At 54.4% G+C, this 19286-nt stretch overlaps 2 protein-coding genes and 1 long non-coding RNA gene across 5 annotated transcripts; 2 read left to right on the top strand and 1 right to left on the bottom strand.

Annotated features, from left to right (window-relative positions):
* The first annotated feature begins 2352 nt into the window (after nucleotides 1-2352).
* On the top strand, nucleotides 2353-5001 carry HOXD9 (homeobox D9). Its single transcript, XM_072751493.1, has 2 exons — nucleotides 2353-3674; nucleotides 4021-5001. The coding sequence occupies exons 1-2, from the start codon at nucleotides 2837-2839 to the stop codon at nucleotides 4260-4262; spliced, it is 1080 nt and encodes a 359-aa protein (XP_072607594.1). The 5' UTR covers nucleotides 2353-2836; the 3' UTR covers nucleotides 4263-5001.
* A 4930-nt stretch (nucleotides 5002-9931) lies between these two features.
* Nucleotides 9932-13091, top strand: HOXD8 (homeobox D8). Of its 3 annotated transcripts, XM_072752013.1 has the most exons (3): nucleotides 9932-10059; nucleotides 11055-11202; nucleotides 11626-13091. In XM_072752013.1, the coding sequence occupies exons 2-3, from the start codon at nucleotides 11178-11180 to the stop codon at nucleotides 11919-11921; spliced, it is 321 nt and encodes a 106-aa protein (XP_072608114.1). In that variant the 5' UTR covers nucleotides 9932-10059; nucleotides 11055-11177; the 3' UTR covers nucleotides 11922-13091. The 3 variants fall into 3 exon arrangements, with proteins under 3 accessions (XP_072608114.1, XP_072608112.1, XP_025850040.2); XM_072752011.1 differs by having other exon boundaries at nucleotides 9935-11202; nucleotides 11629-13091; XM_025994255.2 differs by having other exon boundaries at nucleotides 9936-11202.
* Nucleotides 13092-14730: 1639 nt separating this feature from the next.
* LOC112916514 (uncharacterized) lies at nucleotides 14731-17614 on the bottom strand. Its single transcript, XR_003234319.2, has 3 exons — nucleotides 17333-17614; nucleotides 16024-16136; nucleotides 14731-15659 (listed from the first exon to the last, which is right to left on the bottom strand). It is a non-coding gene; the product is annotated as an uncharacterized lncRNA (long non-coding RNA).
* Nucleotides 17615-19286: the final 1672 nt, after the last annotated feature.

A 19286-nucleotide genomic window follows, 5' to 3' on the forward strand; every position in this document is an offset into this window, starting at 1 on the left:
GTTCGCTCCCTCTGCTTTCTGAAATGGACAAGTGTTACGGTGGAAATGAAAGCCTTGGGTGAGATTATCTCCCTGTTAAACTCCTTGTTGGGGCAGTTGGGGGTGGTGATGGAGATAGAGAAGAAAGATGGGAGAGGCTGGAGTAGGCCTAGGGTGCTGAAATTTGGCAGTGGTGGGGGGAGTGATCATCCAGCCTGGGTGTGCTGTTTTCGTAGTTGAGAAGAAGGGGAGTCTTCGCCCCTTCCCACCTTCCCAAGATGGTAACATAATTGAATCCTAGACCCGTGTGATTTCCCTCTAACCAGAGCCTGGTAAGTAAGACTGTGGCCACGCTGCTTTTTTCTTCACAGCTCCCCATTTGTGTGTTTTCCTGTCTTTGGTTTTGGTTGTGTTACTCTTTTAATACTTTCAGTGGGGTCTTGATGATTTCTGGCTGGCGTGCCATCGTCAGGGGCTAGGTTGAAACCAGTCTTGCTTGCCCACCTGGAAGCCGCCGGGCCTCCATTACAGGAACCAGGACAACCAGCAACTAGCATTGCAACGGATCCAGTTCTGCCCCCCCTTTCCCTCACCCCCACCCCTATCCCAAGCGCAAGACAAGCCAGGCCACAGCGAAGCCGAGGATGGGTGAGTCTTCCCATCCCACTTTGCCCTGGTTTCCCTGTGGAATGATTTCATGCTCGGTCATTACCTTTTAGTGGCCCACACGAAATTTTCTGAAAAGATTTTCCCCACGTAACGCTCCCTCTATTTAATTATAAAATGCTGGTTGGAGCCACTGTACGTAGAAGGCAAGAAAATGTACAAAAGGTGACTGAAAGAGACTTTGCAAATGAACGTGACTTCCCATGAAGTCCAATGTTCCAGCTGCCGACACAGCTTGGAAAACTCTGGCCAGCCTTCACCGGGAGAGTCCAGGCTTATCTAGTCCTGCGTGGGGGAAAGAAGAGGCCTTAGCGAGAGGAGCTGACAGAGAATTCGTTCCCCCAGGTAGTGCTGTGCTTTCGAAGGGTCTCCACCAGCTTCAAGTAGCTTCACAAAACACATCCTTTCCAAGTTTTCTTTTTCTCCCCATAAAACTATGTATTCAGGGGCTCTAAGCTTCACAGTTCTCACCCAGGGAGTCTTTGGGAGACTCAGTATTTATTCAGAGTTTTAAATCTCCCCCTGAAAACCAAGAACCTTCCCCAGTTCCGAGACAGAACCTTGAGGGGAGCCATTTCCTAGGGGTGAGAGAGAGGGAGAGAGACAGAGGGAGGGCTCGGAATCAGGGCCAGGTTGGAAACGCCGGAGTAGATTTGCCCAGACCTCCTTTGGTTGGGCAGGAGAAGGAGGGCAATTGTAACTTCTCCATTTAGCCCCTGCGAGGTGGGGAGCACCATTAGCTGTTGACAGGGGGCCATGTCTCAGAGGAAAACCCGTGCTACAGGCAAAGGCATCTCCTCTGGAACAAAATCAGAAAGCCCTTGGCAAAGGCAATCAATCAGGCCCTAAGTAGCCATTTACCCCCTTCCTTTCCGGGGCTCGAGGTGGGCTGGGATCCCTCCAAGGGTGCTCTGAGCAACTTGTAGAGTGAGGAGTACATCCTCGGCCGCCCGCTCGCTCTCGGGGGCTGCTTTTGTCTCGGCTCCCAGCCGGGCTCCCGAGGCTTTGTACCATGGATTTGGGAGTGACAATGGGCATTTCCCTCAGATTCAAGGCTGCCCAGCATCACCTCTGGAAGCAGGGTGGGGAGGGGGGCTGGAAAAGGGAAGAGGAGGAAGAAGAAGAAATGGGGAGCCGGGGCCCGGGAGCAGCCCCAGGAAGCGGCCCTGCGCGGGGAGCTGCGCTTCCCTCTGGCCTCGGGGAGGCAGGGTTGGGCGGCGGCGGGAGCGGGCCGCGGTCGCATTTGGGCTCTGCCCTCTGGCCTGTTCTCTTGCAGGGCCTTTCCGGCAGCCCCGAGAAGACGAGGCGCCCCGGCCGCCGCCAGCACCCCGAGGGCACACCGCAGCCCCGCGGAGGCCGCCGCAGCCCCGGGCCGGCGGGGCCAGGCCGCCCCAGCGCACCCCTCGGGCCGCGGCGTGTGTCCGCCTCACGTCGGGGGCGTGTGGCTGCGCGGGCGGGTGCGAGGGTGCCGGGGAGGAGGCCCTCCGAGCGGCTCCATCCGTCCGTTTTATTAGGGACACATTAATCTATAATCAAATACACCTCATAAAATTTTTATTGAAAGGCATAATATCATTACAGAGGTCTTCCACCTGTTTTAAACAACACGACAAGCTGTGAGCGGGCGCGTGTGGGTCCGCGTAGGGGGGGCGGCCGCGGCCCGGGGCACAGACTCCCCGCGGGCGCCAGGGGGCCGCCTCCGAAGGGCCGCCGCCGCCCCGCGGGCCCCGGGCTGCTCGGGCTCGGCCCCGCGGCGCCCGGGACGCGCGGCCCGCAGCTCGGAGAGTCCCGGGGCTGCGGGCCGGCGCCCAGCCCGACCTGCACGGCCGCGGGCCGCGAGACGCGGCGAACAAATAGTCCGCGGCGCCTCCTCCGGCCGCGGTCGGGCGCCGCCGCTGCAGCTGCAGCCGCCGCCGGGCTGGCCGAGCCCCGCCGGACCGGGCTGGCCGCGCGGCCCGGGCTCCTGGGCTCTAATTGCGGCGCTCGTGCTGATGATGATTTTTTTTTTTTAAATCACAGCAGCCCCCAGTTTAGCGGACTGATTTACTCCGGGTATTGGTAAATATGATCACGTGGGCCGCGCGACCAATGGTGGAGGCTGCAGCCTGCGAGCTCGTCGGCGGCTCGGGCGCCGGCGGGGAGCGGCGCGGCGGGCAGTGTAGCCTCGGGTGGGAGCGCGCGGCGCCGCAGCATGTCCTCCAGCGGCGCCCTCAGCAACTACTACGTGGACTCGCTCATAGGCCATGAGGGCGACGAGGTGTTCGCCGCGCGCTTCGGCCCGCCGGGGCCCGGCGCGCAGGGCAGGCCCACAGGTGTGGCCGACAGCCCGGCCGCCGCCGCCGCCGAGTTTGCCTCGTGTAGTTTTGCCCCCAAATCGGCCGTGTTCTCCGCCTCGTGGTCCGCGGTGCCCGCCCAGCCCCCGGCGGCGGCGGCGATGAGCGGCCTGTACCACCCGTACGTGCCCCCGCCGCCCCTGGCCGCCGCCGCCTCCGAGCCCGGCCGCTACATGCGCTCCTGGATGGAGCCGCTGCCCGGTTTTCCCGGCGGCGCGGGCGGCGGCGGCGGCGGCGGCGGGAGCGGCGGGGGCGGCGGCGGCGCGGGCCCTGGTCCCAGCCCCGGCCCCAGCGGCCCACCCAACGGGCGCCACTACGGGATTAAGCCTGAAACCGGAGCGGCCCCGACCCCCGCCGCCGCCGCCGCCGCCGCCACCTCCACCTCCTCCTCCACTTCCACGTCTTCCTCCTCCAAACGGACTGAGTGCTCCGCGGCCCGGGAGTCCCAGGGGAGCGGCGGCCCCGAGTTCTCCTGCAACTCGTTCCTGCGGGACAAGGCGGCAGCGGCGGCCGGGGGACCCGGGCCCGGGGCAGGGATCGGGGCCGGGGCCGGGGCCGGGGCCGGGGCCGGGGTCGGGGCCGGGGCAGGCGGCTCGTCGGAGCCCTCGGCTTGCAGCGACCACCCGAGCCCGGGCTGCCCACTGAAGGAGGAGGAGAAGCAGCATCCGCAGCCGCCGCAGCAGCAACTTGACCCAAGTAAGTGCAAAAGAAATTGCCCCCTGATTTATTGCTGAAACCTGTAAGGCTCGAATGTGCAAAACTGATAGTTTTACTAACCTATAAAAACGTCTAGACGCCTACTCTAGCCTAGGCGAGCAACACGCATCCATAAAAAGCTTCCCATAACCACCTACCCTAGGCGCGCGGTTTGTACGGTAAACAGAGCGCGGGCATTAAGGCTTTTTATGATAATTCCCCCCAAGTTGTGAAAAGCGGCCATCCTTGGTGAAATTAATTTAACGACCTCTCTCCCCCACCCTGTCGTCTCTCCTTGCCTCCCCTCCGCCCCTCGATCCCTTTCTCCAAACCCCCCTCTTCGTAGACAACCCTGCAGCAAACTGGATCCACGCTCGCTCCACCCGGAAAAAGCGCTGTCCCTACACCAAATACCAGACGCTTGAGCTGGAGAAGGAATTCCTCTTTAACATGTACCTCACCCGGGACCGGCGCTACGAGGTGGCAAGGATTCTGAACCTCACAGAGAGACAGGTCAAAATCTGGTTCCAGAATCGTAGAATGAAAATGAAAAAGATGAGCAAGGAGAAATGCCCCAAAGGAGACTGACCCGGCGCGGCGCCGGCGGGACCACTCTGCGCTGCAAAGGCAGTGGGGTTTTTTGTTGTTGTTGTTTGTTCGTGGATGCTTGATTTCCAGAAATTCTCCAGCGATTCGGACATTTCCTCTCCCCCATCCCCGCCCTTTTTTAGGTAGAAGTGACTGTGTGGTTGGTCTCTGTGAGGTATTTGGGGGACTCTGTATTTGCTCGCTTATGTGTCGGAGAAACGAAGTGGCTTTGGGGTTTTGCCTTTTCCCCGCTCCCTCCCTGGACTGAACCGTTGGTTCCATAGGAAATGCTATATTTTGTGAGTGCACGCTGGATTGAGGGGCCCTCTCCTGTGTAAATGTTCCCTAGGTTTCTGAAAAGTGCTGTAGTTTAGCAATCCCAGCGTTGCTCAAGCAGGGGCCAAGTGCGCCCCACTTCTGAGGATGAAGGCAGAGCGACCGCAGTGGGAGGCCCACCGGGGTGCCCACTAGTTACGAGGGTCCCCTTTCCTCAGGGAACCCCAGGGCGGGGGGGCCCTCCACTGAGACCGGGAAGGAGGCCTAGAGGGGAGCCCAGGGCCTCTGGTGGGTCCGGGGTCTATTCTCAGTGCACTGGAGGAGCCACTCTCTCCTCAGAGGGCTTGGCTTGCGTGGGCGGCCGCGGGTGGAGGCCCTCGGGGTTCCTGCCTGAGAACCAGTTGTAAATGTTACCGCTTCCTACCAATAAATGCTGACCTGATCAAATGGAGCCCAGACGCTGGCCCTGAACACTGTGTGCCTGCTTTCTCCGTCTCTCTGCAAAATATCACCCTCACAGGACTCCTCTCCCATCCCTGGGAGGGAGACACTGCTGAAAATCTGGGGCCCTTCCACCTGAGAGGTGGGTCTCCTGTGCCCCTGAGTCTCCCTTTGTTGGGCAGACCCAGCCAGAGTACAGCCCCGGGGTGCCCTTGGCTGCTCAGTCCTTCCCTCCTGCAGCCCGCTTCCAGCTTCTCAGCGAACTCTGTGCCCTAGGCCTGGTGTCAGCCTTGCAGCAGTGCCCAGCGGGGCCCACGGGCCCCAGAAGCCAGGCACCCTGTGGCTGGGGCGATGGCATGTCACACTCCTTGTCTCCCTCTGCTCAGGGAGGACCAGCCATCCACTCCTCATTTTAAACAAGGGAGAGACCAGCTCTGCACTCTGCAGCGACTCCCCCACCTCCTCAGGCTGGCTGGCTCCGGGAGGGCTGAGCCAGTTAGGCTGTGAGCTTCCGCCCTACAAACAAGAGCCCCAAAGTGACCTTAGCAGATCGAAATGGTCAAGGCTCTCCCCTGCAGCTACCCCCACCCCATCTCATCGCCCCCTCCCCGCTGCCCAAACTCAGTTCCCCAGTGTGCTTAGCTCCCAGCTCGGCCCTCTGAGGGCCGCACTTAGGGGCTAAAATGAAGGTCATTGTAAGTGAGGGTTTGGCCCAGCACAGCCTTTGCAGGCCTGAGAGTGGGTGGCGCCGGGTGCCCTGGGCTGGGGGGAAGGGGCAGGGGCGATGGCAGAGTTTGGGGGGTCCTGATGAAAGAGGGGACTTGAAGGAAAAGAAGAGGAGGGCTGGGAGGGAAAGCCAAGGCCCAGATCCGGCCGAAGGTGCAGCGTACCCCCGCCCCTGCGGCCAACCCGATACCTAGGGCTCTTTGAAAACAGGAAGAGCCAAGGTGTCATAAAGCCATCGAGCCGGCGAGACGTCTGGAGGTAATGAGTTTACGACAGGCTCGGCGCTTCACTTTGAAACCATCTCATTTTGATGTTGTGTTTGTGGGAGGAAGGGAAAAATGCAGACAAAACTGGGTCTTAAAATCTGGACAATAAAATATAAACAAGACTGTGTTGGACCAAGAAGGCAGGGGCTTGGGAGCCCCCAGTGAGGTGTAAGCACCTAGGAAATAAAAAAATGGGGGAGGGTAGGAAAGAGGAGATATCATGATATATTTCTGATCTTTAAAGTGGGCCAGGTATTAGAATTAGCCTACAGTGGGTGGTTCTTTATAATATTTCACTATGGCCGCGGTCTAGCTCCTTCTTTTTCTTTCTCTCTCTCTCTCTTTTTTTTCTTTCTTTCTAATTGGCCTGTTCTTTGGGGGGAGGAAGAGTTAGTGATCTTGAGTCATTTACTCCAGGCGAGGGTCTCCCAGCCGCATGGTTGCCTGTTGGCACACACACAAAAAAGAAGTTATTTAAATGCCCTTTCATAAGGATACCTGGCTCTCCATTCCAAACTTTGCAGCAAAAGTATTGTTGTAAATTACATCCCCTTGCTAATAGAAACGTAATCATTACAGCTGATTTGGAAGAAAACATTTTTGAAATTGAGAAAAAACATTAACCTCGAAGGAAACACCTAAGCTGATTAAAGTCTTTGCTTTAACAAAAATTCAGGTGGAATGCTTAGTCAACCCATTTCACTCTGTGACTTTTGATATAAATTTAGAAGCTCGTGTGTTGTATATATGGAAATGCCAATACACGCAGACCAACAGGGCCTCTCCAGACAGCCACGCAGAGATCCAGCAGAGAGCCTTTAGTTTGTTTTCTATTTCTGCTTTCCCCTGCCCTCAGATTGCCCAGCGAAATGGGCCTGAAAGATTAAAATCACAAAGCTAAAATAGCAAATATTCAGCGTTAAAAGAAAATATTAATAGAACGTCTATCATTTCTTCGTTTTCAAAGTGCCTGGCTCCTCCGACAAAAAAAAAAAAAAAAAAAGCCTGTTGTTGATGTTTAGAAAGTTGTAATTTTTGTTCAATCTAGCCCGTCCTTTAATTGTGGGCGATTCCGGAATGGGGACCTACTGTGTCTGGCAAAAGAAGCGCTGGAAGCTTTTGAGAAAGACAGTATTGGAAGCTCTCAGGAGTACAAGTATCTTTGGCGTTCAGTAGCCCCTGCTTAGTGCACTTGACTTGTTGACAATCAAAGGGATGAAGCATTATTAGTGTCAGCGATCCAAGCCCCAGTCAAAATAAAGAACAAGATTAGAACTGGTCGGGGGGGAAAAAAGGGAAGTTAAACTCGGTCGGCTGGAGGCGTCATTTTGCCACTAGAGAGCGCTGTTGCTCCACTTTGTGATCTCGTAAAGCTGGCTCTGTGGCGGCGAGGAAGGTTTTGATTTAAAATATTTACAATCTTATTTTTAATTCCAAATTAGGATAAATTTAACCAAAAAGAAGCAATGTACACTATTAAATTCTCCAAGCATGTTTGTTAGGTATAAAATTTTGGATTAGTCAGGATTTCAGAAAATTTGGACTATGGCACAGCTGAAACTATAAAATGTTATGGTTAAGTTAATGCATTCTATCAAAACAAACGTGTAAAAGCATAGATCTTTATTTACAAAGTTAATCGCGCTCTTTCCCCATTCAGATTATAAACGGAATGCACGGGGTGGGGGCGAGGGGGAATTAAATGTTTTGTCCCAAGAGGACATGTTGTGCTGTAATGCTTTTTTAATTAGGCCAGAATTGGTAGAAATTAATTTCGTGGTGTCTGTGTTTCTTTCTTTTTTCTTTCTTTCTTTTTTTTTTTTTTTTTTTTGCACCCAAGAAATCACACGGTTCTGGAAGGTGCTTTGTGTTACTGAGATCTGGGCTCTCTCTTTTTCCCCATTCTGTTCCAAAACCCACTCATTGATCCAGAGTTTAAATGCGCACCATTGCACACGCCGAACACTGAAATTTTAAAAAGCCACAATTACAAAGTTGGTTCCAAGGCTTTATTGAGAATAATTCCCTTTTAGTCGGGTATTTGCAAGGTTGAAGTACAAATCGTGGACTATCAAAATCGGTTTGTTCGCCTTCCGATTCCAAGGAAGTTTTACCTGGCGATAGATATCCGGCAGAGAACAACAAATCCGGCCCCCTCTACCAGCCACGGGTCTCCTCCACTCCCTAGTAATCTAAAATAAAAATAAAAATAAAAATAAAGCATGCCTGTATCATCTGGAAATTCATTAACAATCCGTTTACCTTGACCATTGCCAGCCAATCCCCGTGGAAACAATTGAAAAAGAGTATTTAGACATTGTCTTGCTATGCCTTTCCATCTCGGTGTCATTTTCTCCTTTTGCAAAACATGATTCAGTGCACACGGACTGACCTCAGGATCGCACTCACAGACCGGACCAACACACGAGGAGTAGGGGGTAGTTGAAATGAGCCTCCTGCTGCGCCTCGGGGTGGGGAGTGGGGGGTGGGGGGGAGCCCGTCTCGGGTTCTTAGACCTTTGTATTGGGCGCGAGCTGCCGGCGTGGAGTGCGCTGGCGTTAGCGGCAGCGTCCTCGCGGGCTCGGGGCACGGCCCCAGGTCAGTTCCCGAGGCTGGTGTGGGCCTGGTGCCTTCACGACAGTGGGTGATCCCTAAGGCCGAGGGGCTCGGTCCTCTAAGGATTGCACGAGGAAGGCCGAGTGGGCGAGGGAAAATGCACAGTACAGACGTCTTATTACACTTATTGGACATGAATACGCCTAGAGAAGGGGGTTAAACGTAATATGGGGGAGAGAAGACGGTGTGTGACGCTGCGCGGGTTCCTAAAAATCAGCAACATTTTGCCGATTCGCGCTCGACTTGCCCACGCGACTCGGGACGTGTCTCTTCCTCGTGGCTCACAAGCTAGGATGAGCCTTCGCTTTCCTTCCTTTGGGGAAAAATTAGTAACTTTTTAAGCCGCGTGCGGCGCCCGCTCTGGGCACTAAGTTCCCAGGCTTGGCAGACGAACCAGAACCATCAGCAGACGCTGGGCGCCGCCTTCGGCCGCCTGGAACCGGCGCGATCCCAACAGCGGCCCCGGGGCCCCGGGTGGGGGCTCGCAGGCGGCGGGTCCCCCCACCCCCGCCCCCGCGCTCCGCCCGCGGCCACCGCCCGCCCCGGGCCGCTCCAGGCCGCGGCCGAGACCCGGGGGCCGCGCGTCCTGCCCCGGCGCGGGTTCTCCTTCCCGCCTTGGAAGCGGCGGTGCCCGCTTCTCTATTTAGTCCCTCGGCAATGCTAATGCGCGCCCCCCGCGCCCCCGCCGCCCCGCATTCTTGTGGTCCCCCTCCCCCCCCCCCCCCGCGCGAGCCTGGTGCTGACGTCTATCAAGGGTGAAATGATGGAAACTATATTCATGGGCATGATTTCCATTAAATATCAATTAACCTGGGAGCCTCAGCCAGGCGTGCAGTGCGTCAAGGGTAAATGTACATCTCATTTCCACCAGGCCTGCTCGCCTGGAAAAGGCGGCCTGGAAAAGCTCGCTCTGGTGATGCCAGGATTGGGGTTTGGGGGTCACCCTCGCGGCCTCTCACCAACCCCTGGGAGGGCCCGACCCCAGCGCGCGGCGCTCCCGCGGGTCTACGCCACCCGCCCTTGCTCCCCGGGGCTGCAGCGCCCGCGTGTCCAGAAGCGCAAACGCCGCGGCCGGCCTCGGGGGGGCTGCTCCAGGGGCCAGCGGAGGGAGTCCTGTGCTCCCGCAGCCTCCTGGGAGTGGCCTCCCTGCCTCCCCCCAAGTGTAAGGTCCTCCCGCGCCCCCGCCGCGCCGGCCCCGAGCCGCGTCCCGGGGCCCCGGGGGGCGAGGCGAGCCCTTGGCAGTGCGGCTTTATGGGCCCCCTTTAAGGCCGGCGGAGGCATCTCCCGGCCGGCGTGAGGAGTCCCGTCGGGAGCGGCGGCGCCTCGGCGCGGATCCCTCCGCGCGGTTATCTCGCCCCCATCTTCTCCTCCGCGCAGTGGCGTGGTGCGAAAATGCCTCGCCGGGGCGCACCGGGGCGGCAGCCTCGGCGGCGGCGGCGGGAGCGCTGGGAGGGGGCCGCGGGGGGGCCGAGGTGAGAGGTGGCGGCGGGCACAGGGTGTTGGTTTTTTTTTTCCTCTCTTCCCTCCAGAGCGGGGGTTTGTAAGCCGGAGCCAAAGAGTGTCCCCGTGGGCCGGGCGCACTTTTTTTCTTGTCCCCGTGCGCTCAGGGCCGCCCGGTGCCTGAGAGGAAACAGTGGAGGCAGCGGGGCAGGTCACCCGGGGCGTCGGCGATTATATTGCGGCCGGGCCGGCGCGCGCCGGGAGAGGCCGGGCGGGCGGCGAGCGCGGGGGCTGGGCGAGGCCCCGCGGCCCGCGAGGGAGGCGGCGGCGGGCGCAGGAGCCGGGCATGAGCGCCCAGTAGCCGGGTGCCCGCGGCCGCCGGGCCTCAGAGGCGACGCGCGCGCGGGCGGGCGGCGGCGGCGGCGGCGGCAGCGACGTAGCCCGGCGGCCCCGGCGGCGCGAGCAGCCGCCCCAGAGGCCCCCGCGGCAGTGCGGCCGCGCCGAGGCGCGCTCCCTGCCTGCTCCGCACCGCCCGCCCGGGGCCGCCGCCGCCGCCGCCCCGATGAGCTCTTACTTCGTGAACCCGCTGTACTCCAAGTACAAGGCGGCGGCGGCCGCGGCGGCGGCGGCGGCGGCGGCCGCGGCGGGCGAGGCCATCAATCCCACTTACTACGACTGTCACTTCGCGCCCGAGGTCGGCAGCCGCCACGCCGCCGCCGCCGCCGCCCTGCAGCTCTATGGCAACAGCGCCGCCGGCTTCCCGCACGCGCCCCCGCAGGCGCACGCGCACCCGCACCCGCACCCGTCGCCGCCGCCGCCGCCGCCCGCCGGGCCGGGGTGCGGCGGCGGGGGCGGCCCGGGCCCCGGGCAGGACTACTTCCAGCCCGGCGGGGGCAGCCCGGCCGCAGCCTACCAGGCCGCCCCCCCCCCTCCTCCGCATCCTCCGCCTCCGCCGCCGCCTCCCCCCTGCGGCGGGATTGCCTGTCACGGGGAGCCCGCGAAGTTTTACGGATACGATAACTTACAGAGACAGCCGATTTTTACGACCCAGCAAGAGGCCGAGCTGGTACAATATCCTGACTGTAAATCGTCCAGTGGTAATATTGGCGAGGACCCAGACCACTTAAATCAGAGCTCGTCTCCTTCTCAAATGTTTCCCTGGATGAGACCACAAGGTTGGGATGCAATTTTTTATTTTTTTTTTTATTTTTAATGCGGGGAGAGGGGGAGAAATCTGCTTTCGTCTCACGTTCTAGCTTTAAAACTACCTTTCCCCTCTCCCTCTTCTTTTCCTTCTCGTGTAGCTACAGTGGCTCTTATTCATAAAGTAATACTTTTTTTTCTCCCCTTAAAGTAGAGAAACCGCGTAAAGATGCGGACAGAGCAATCGGGAGGACCTTCTCTCTGTTCCTCTTGCCTGCATATTCTATATATATATATAGAAATAGATATATCAGAGCGAGAGACTTGTGTGTATTTCATCCCTCAGCTTGTTCCAGAAAGCTCCAGCAACCTGCAGAGGCACCATGACATTTCTAAAACGCTTATTTTCCTTTTTTTCTTTTCTTTTCTTTCTTTCTTTCTTTTTTTTTAATCAGCAGCTCCTGGTAGACGAAGAGGAAGACAAACCTACAGTCGTTTCCAAACCCTAGAGCTGGAAAAAGAATTCCTTTTTAACCCTTATCTGACCAGGAAGAGAAGAATCGAGGTTTCCCACGCCCTAGCCCTCACGGAGAGACAGGTAAAAATCTGGTTCCAGAACAGGAGAATGAAATGGAAAAAAGAGAACAACAAGGACAAATTCCCAGTTTCCCGACAGGAGGCGAAGGATGGAGAAACCAAGAAGGAAGCCCAAGAGCTGGAGGAAGACAGAGCTGAAGGCCTGACAAATTAACTTCTACCTTTAAAATTTTACCACAGACTATTAAAACTAATGATCAACACATGCTGTTGGACACCATCTATTTTCTTTGTTGGAAAGGACTTTACCTGTATTTCAAGCTACCTTCATGTCACTGCTCTTGAGGTTTCTGCGCTTTGAGAGGGGTTTGGGTGTTAAAAAAAAAAAAAAAGTTTCTAGTATCACACAGAAGCAGCCCTTGAGCTGTCCTATGTAAGGGTAATTTGATACTGACCTTGTTGCTATATTTTTATAATGGTAGTTTTTAATGTCTGAGCTGGTGATTTGCCTCAACAACGTAAACTTCCTAATGATTAGCACTAAATAATTGAATATGAAATGCTTTATTAATCAAATAAGTGCACTTGAACACTTAAAATCATTTCTTTATGGTGAGTAAATTAAAAGAGATCTATTAATTTTTTTAAAAAATATGCCTGCAGAATATTTACTTTATGTTATTTGATTAAAACGTATTATTTATGTTCTCTTTTTCTGCTTTTATAATGAATGGTTCGGGTGCCTTTTGTTTACTCCTAAAAGGTTTGAGTGTTTTGTAAATGTAATATCTCGGGGAAAAGTCTGGGCCAAATATTCATAAAGCACATGTTAGCTGAAGAGTGTAATGTGTAGTCCTGCTCTGCAGCTTCCTTAAGCTTGGGGGAAAATGTTGGGCCAATGACAGAAGTTTCAGGAAAATGTCATAGTTGACATTTAATAATTTTCTGTAGTCTATACAAATTATAGCAATTTAACCATCTAAAGTGAATGAAATACTTGAAAAGCCGATTATAACATTTTCACTCATTAACTTTTCACTCTGGCGAGTCACCTTGTGAAATGCCTCTTATTTCTCAACTTGCTTTCGTTTTGAACTGCGCTTGGTATCGCCTGAAATCGCTAGGTCTCTATGCTGTGGCCGCTGCTGTGATTCCGTTTTTTGAATAGGTGCCATATTTATTTGTATTCCCTTCGCTCTGTTTGCACGCCCATTTTGAGCCAACTTGTGTGCGTCTCAGATGTCGGTTGGTACGTCCTCTGCTGTTCTCCAGGATGGCCTCACCTATTGAAACAAGCCCTGAGAGCAAATGCAGAAAAATCCGAGTGTAAACAACCGCTCCAGAATATAGCTAGCTCCTCAATAAAGAAATGAATCTTTTTCTAGAGCTAGTGTCTTTGAGCGCCGCACATAATCCTTTCCCTGAGTCAGGAACCACCACCTGGACTACTAGAAGGCAACGTTTCACCAAAGCTTCTATTTGATTAAAAAAAAAAAAAAAAAAGCGAGAGAGAGTGGGACTGTGCAGTAAAAATAAATAAATAAATTCAGGGGAGGGGTCTCTTTTTTCATTCCAGAGAGAGCTGGCTGGGCTACCCTAGCTTCGTCTTGCCCTAAATAACCTTGCTAAGATACTGTGAAAGCTTTGAACTTCACAAAGGACTCAAGTTGTGGGCCCAGCGGGGGAAGACCCAGGGTCCAGGTTACACCACAGATTATTCCACTGAGCCTGTGCTGATGCCAGGGTTTGGGATCTGTTATTAACAAGATATCCATTTTCCATTGGAGGCTGCTCCTGCAGCTGCCATTTTATGAGGAAAAGAGGAGGGGGAAGAGGGGTAGTAGAGAAGAGGAGAAATTCAAGGAAACTAATATTTCTCCCCCCCAAAACGGAAAGGTAGACATTGAAGAGCTCTTTGCTTTTTCTAGATGCGTTTGTTTTTAAAGAGGTACATTATAATTTCCAGAGTGCTTTTTATTGCACAGGTAAGAAAATGGAATCGGTTTTAGGCCCGAACCAGCTCCTCAGGCGTTGGTGGGCTATTTGCTTACCACTTCAAGAACCTGGGGAATGTTCTGGTGGGGCCAGAAATGAAGTACCACCTAGCTTTCTATCCAGGGAAGAGGCTGTGGTTGTGGCATTCACGGACCTGAGCCAGGAAAGACAATTTTAAGTCACGGGTGGCCTGCGGCTTAAGGAACATTTGCACGAGAGGAGACAGCTGCAAATGTGCATGCTGGATTTGGAAACGTTCTGCTCCGTGTGCTGCCTGAGACTCTGCTGTTGGCAGTCTCTGCTTTGCTCTGTAGAGCAAAGATGCCAAGCGCCTGAAAGCATGGCTAGGGAGCAGCCTGTGGGGTGGTGGTGGTGTAGGTTGGTGGAGGTGGTGGTAGCGGTGGCAGTGGTGATGGTGGCTGCAGCCGCAAGCTGGTTAGAGCTGCTTGCTGGCTAAATTCCAGCTACCTTTCGTTTAAGTGATTCCTCTATTAGCAAAATTTGTTGTCTCCCGCGCAAAAATGCTCCCCAAATTCCAGTTTTAGAGCCATTGATTTCGGGCAAGACTCAGGGGACCCAGTGCATGAAGGGATGTGGAAATGAAGGGGAGTAGCAATGTCCTTATTTCCTCTCTATTCTGTGTTGCTCTGGAAGTATATACCTTCTTGACCCATCGCCCCAAACCCATAGTAAAATTGTAAGGGGATCCCTGGGTGGCTCAGCGGTTTAGCGCCTGCCTTTGGCCCAGGGCATGATCCTGGAGTCCAGGGATCGAGTCCTCCATCAGGCTCCTTGTATGGAGCCTGCTTCTCTCTCTGCTTCTCTCTCTCTCTCTCTGTGTTTCATAAATAAATAAAATCTTTTTTAAAATTGTAGCTCTTGTACAGAGGGAAAAAAACCCAACTCTGTTGTAATAGCTGGTGCATTGCAGAGTATTTGTACACCTACAAATTTGGTTTTCTGGGTATATATTTGGTGTATTTGTACATACACATAGATTACACGTTGCAGGAAGTGTTGGTCATAAATGTAGTTACATACGTTTCTTTTTGTAGCTGGGAAAAATCATGGATCTGCCTTTAAATAAAGAGCTTGGGGAATTCTCCCTCTTGCTCGCGCTCGCTCTCTCGCTCTCTCTCTCTCACACACACACCTTTTAGTGGCCAGAAACCCCCCATTTTGGTGTTTCATGCAGACAGACTGGAGGTGACGAGCACAGAAGATACCCCATCTAATTGGCTCAAATCTGTAAACACCCGAGGGTTGCCGTGAAGCGAGCAAACATTTTTGCTGCAGAAATTTGCATAAACCTTCAGAGAATCCTTTGAAAATCTAGGCAATGCTTTTTGGCCCTGGATTGCTTCGAGTCTGCTTAGAGAGGTCTGTAAACCGTTTAGAGAAAAATAGGACCCTCCAATGTTAACATTGAATGAAAGAACCAAGCCTTCCAAGTGATTTAGGTTCTCTGTTTGCGAGGACCAGAAACACAAAAGAGGGTGTGGGTCTCAATGGTTTCTAGAGAAAAGTCAGTTCGGGGACTGCCATTTTGTGAGGTTCCACAAAGCCCAGCACATCGCCTGGATTACCTCTGCACAGGGGAAAAAGTGCAAATATGGCTGCCTTTTCAAAAGTGCAAAGTCTTTTCCCAGCCCCCCTTCCCCAGGCTGAAAAGGAGGGTCATAAAGCTCTGCTTTTATGTGGGTAGGGGAAAATTGACAATTGAGATTATTTCTTAGAAAATTCTAGAAGTGAGCAATCTCTGTTCAGTTCCATATGTACAGATCCGTGTAAAGTGTTTTAGCTTGGAAGGGCCCCCAAATTTGCCCCACATGTTCTTACACATTTTCTTTTGTAATTAAAAACATTGTTTTATTATTCTTCAGTGCATAAGGTGTTGCTATTTCACATCCAAGCTTGTGTCCTCTGCTTCCCTGGTGTTTGAGGCTTCTTCCGGCATCTGGGGGTGGACAAGGGAATAAAGAGAACATTTTAATGGACCTTGGCTACTGCTGTGGTTCCTTCCAGCAAAGTTAGAGAGCACACTGTTTCTAGAAAGAATACGACTTTTGCTGACAGATGGCAAGAGAATTCCTTTAATAAAAAACATCCAAGGTCATCGGAACCTTTTCAAGGGATACAAATGGCCTGCTCCAGAGGGTGCTGTGTGTTTCCTGTTTAAGTCTATGTTCACTTAGGTACTTACTGGATGTGAGGATGTTAATAACAGAAAACCTACCTGTAGACATCCAATGCAAATATTTATAGATGCATTACCAGAAGTCCAAAGACAGTGTCCTTGAAAGGATGGGGGGATGGGTTACCTCTTCCAGGCAGGTTCTGAAGCCTGGATGACCATGCCCGTGCATTAATGATGAGGAGAATGCTGGGGCCCTCAAGGACATTTACTTTCAGCTGGTGTTCTCTGGAGCAGCTCCTATCAGAAGTGCAAAAGGAATGTGACTCCCGCCTTTGAAGAAAAAGGGCTATTTTTTCCCCAAGGCTGAAACTGAGGATCCACTCTTCCCATCCCCCCCCCAGCCCCCGAACAAATGGAGCCCCCTCCTCTTCAATAATGCATGGAGCAGGCTTTTTGCTGGACAAATATTGGGGGGGGGGGCAATGCAAAAGGGAGAAACTAGAATTAAATTGCATAGAAACAAGAATTGCACTTAGGGGAGACATGGCAAGGGGTCTCATAGGGGATCCAGAAAGACTGCTTCCCCTTTAACCCAGTACTGTCCAGGAGGATATTTCTGCGAAGATAAATGCCAAGTGTTGGGAATTCAAATTGTTTTGGAGAAGTTGACAAGTACTTAAAACCAATTCCAAGCTGTGAGCTGGTTGGTGACTCTCCTGCCCCCAGAAACCCCAAGAAATGGGAGGGACCCCAATTTATGTCGGAGAGGCGTGAGGGGGAGGGCGGGCTCTCTTGGCCTGCAGAGCCCAGGTTTCCTGCGCAAGATCACTGGGGCTGGCTCGCCTGGAGAGAAGAGGGGCAAAAACCGAAAGTGCCTTCCTGCGGCTCGGGAGCGGGCCTCTCTGGGAGGGGAGGGGACGGGAGGGGAAGCCAAGTGACCCGCGCAAGGAGAGTCGGAGGGGGGGTGCCCGGCGGGATCCCCTCCCGGGCGCCTGGGCCGCGCACCGCATGCATTTCCCCTCTAACCCAACTCTGCTCCATCCAGCAGAGGTTTCGAGCCAAAGCAAAAAAAAAAAAAAAAAAAGCATAAGAAATGCTTCCTAGAAAAGGTGAGAGTCAGGAACCATGGAGGCGAGAGACGCAGGGAGAGCAGAGAGGGGCAGGGAGGAAGAAAGAGGAGAGGGGGAAGGAAGGAAACGGAGGAGGAAAGGAGCGAGCGAGCGGGCAGGAGATAGCGGGCAGAGAAAGAGGAAAAAACATGGCGCTTGCGAGCTGTATGTGCAAAATCCGCAAGGAATTGCAGCAAATTCCTTTTTGTTTGAAGAAAATTTACAACTTGGTAATAGACCTTTTTATGACCTATTTGCGGTCGTCATTGGCTGCGGCTGGTCATGTGCAGGCGCCGCTCGCCTTCACGGCCTTTTTCCTGATTTCCCAGGCGAATTTCCCCCCGCATTCTGCCTTCCTGGAGCCTCACCCCCTCTTTTTCTAACCTTTGTCTCTGCAGAGGTGGGATCCAGTCGCCGGCTGCGGGGCTGCGGGGTCCGCGGCGGCCTCGGCTCCCGCCCGGCGCCCCGCGGGGCCCCACCGCCGCCCGGCTCGGGCCGCGCCGCGGCCGCCTCCGGAGCCGGCGGGGAGCCCGGCGGGCGGGAGAGCCCGGAAGGAGCCCGGGGCGCCGAGGCCCCCGCCGGCGCCCACGGCTCCCGCCCTCCCGCCGCCGCGCCCGGCCTGCTCGGGCGCCTGCAGCCCGCGGTTCCGAAGCGCCGGGGTCTGCAACGCGAGCGCCTCCCTGCAGCCCCGCGCGCGGAGCCCGGCAGCGCCTAACGGACTCCGGCGGCCGCCGGGCCGCCCGCCGCCTCCTGCGCCGCAGCCTCCGGGTAAGAGCCGCCCCTCCCCGCGCCCGGCCCCGCCGCCAGGAGCCCCGGGGCCGCCCGGGGAGCTCGGCCCGACGCCCCGTGCGGCCCCGGGACCCCGGGGCGGCCGGCCGCGCCCCCTGCTTCCCCAGCGCTCCGCGTGCGAGCGGGCGTCCCCCGGGGCCCCGGGTGGGTCCGGCGGGGCTGCGAAGCCCAAGGGAAGCCCCGTCCCCTCTCGGGACTCGGAGAGGGGGAGAACGGCAGAGGGGACCCCGCTGGGTGGGGAGCCCCTCCGTCCCCACCCTGGGGCGAATCCCGAGGTGCCTCCCGGACGTCTCTGCTTTGTTGTGGGTCACTGCAGGCCCTCGACAGCTCCCAGCAGTGTTTCGCGGCGTGTCTGTGGTCAGAGGTATCTGGGAGGCTAACAGGTGTTTTTTTGAGGGTTGAGGGTTGAGGCTTGGGGTGGGGGTGGGGTGAGTTCTGTGTACCCAGGATGGGTTTGGTTTGTCCGTCTGGGCTTTGGCGAGTGATGCTGGCTAATGTCTAGGGTTTATGGCTTATTGGGCCTTATGTGTGAGATGGCATCTTAAATATTTTTAACCGTTTCTCTAGTTCTTAGAGAATTTTTGCAAGGACTTAAGCAAGGTGCCTCCCACATCTAATAATGTATCAGGTGAATTTGGATTATGTTATGTCACAAAAATGGGTACATGTTTTGGGAGGTAATGGTATCAGAAAACCTGGTGCAGGTTTTGGGTAAAAAAAACCCAACAGATACTTAAGAAATTGAAAGCAGGTCTAAGTTCAAATATCGCGTGTGTTTCTTACTTGCCAGAACAGGAAAAGAGTAGATATTTTGCTCTCTAAATGCACTGTCCTAGGGTTTTGCCCACAAATAAACGTTATATGGCAACATTTTACCCTCTTCTTCAAAATTACTGAACTGAAACCTTATATGCATCAAAAGAAAATCCTCTGCAGGAAAAAAAAAAGGGGGGGGAATGCTCTTTTATCCCACCGATTTTGAACAGCACTTGAGGATGCATCTGTCGAATCCTCTTGACTATTCCCTCATGAACACCATGTGAAATATTAAAACCTGTGGACAGTCTGCCGCATTGCGCATGGGGTGGACCTGCGCAGCGCTGAATATCGTCTCCAGAGCACCCAGCGGCAAATCCTAATATTCCAAATATTCTTTGTAATCGTTTTGGCCATAAAGTATTTCTAAACAATAAATGACATCTTTGTAGAAAGGTATTTTTAGTAATTAGGGATGGGATCACACTGGTTTCAAAATGGAGGGCCACTATTTGTGGCCAGTCTGAGGAATTGTCATGGGTCACTATAATCTCAGGAGTAAGAAACTGAGTGATATTTTTTTGCTTGAAATGTCTGTAATTTGTAACTGTTTCGCCACTACAGTACAATGGCTGTTGAGATCTTTGTTTCATCTTGGTATAAAAAGCATTAACCATTGAAAAACAGGCCCCTGGTCGAGGCAGGACCTAGGCCTGTCCCCTGGTAGCGCCAAAGCCTAAGGGGCCCCCTAGGCGAGCTGGGACAAGCGTGGGGGTGGGGAGGAGTTGTGGCC

The sequence above is a fragment of the Vulpes vulpes genome, chromosome 3, assembly GCF_048418805.1.
Source record: "Vulpes vulpes isolate BD-2025 chromosome 3, VulVul3, whole genome shotgun sequence".
In the NCBI taxonomy this organism is placed as follows: domain Eukaryota; kingdom Metazoa; phylum Chordata; class Mammalia; order Carnivora; family Canidae; genus Vulpes; species Vulpes vulpes.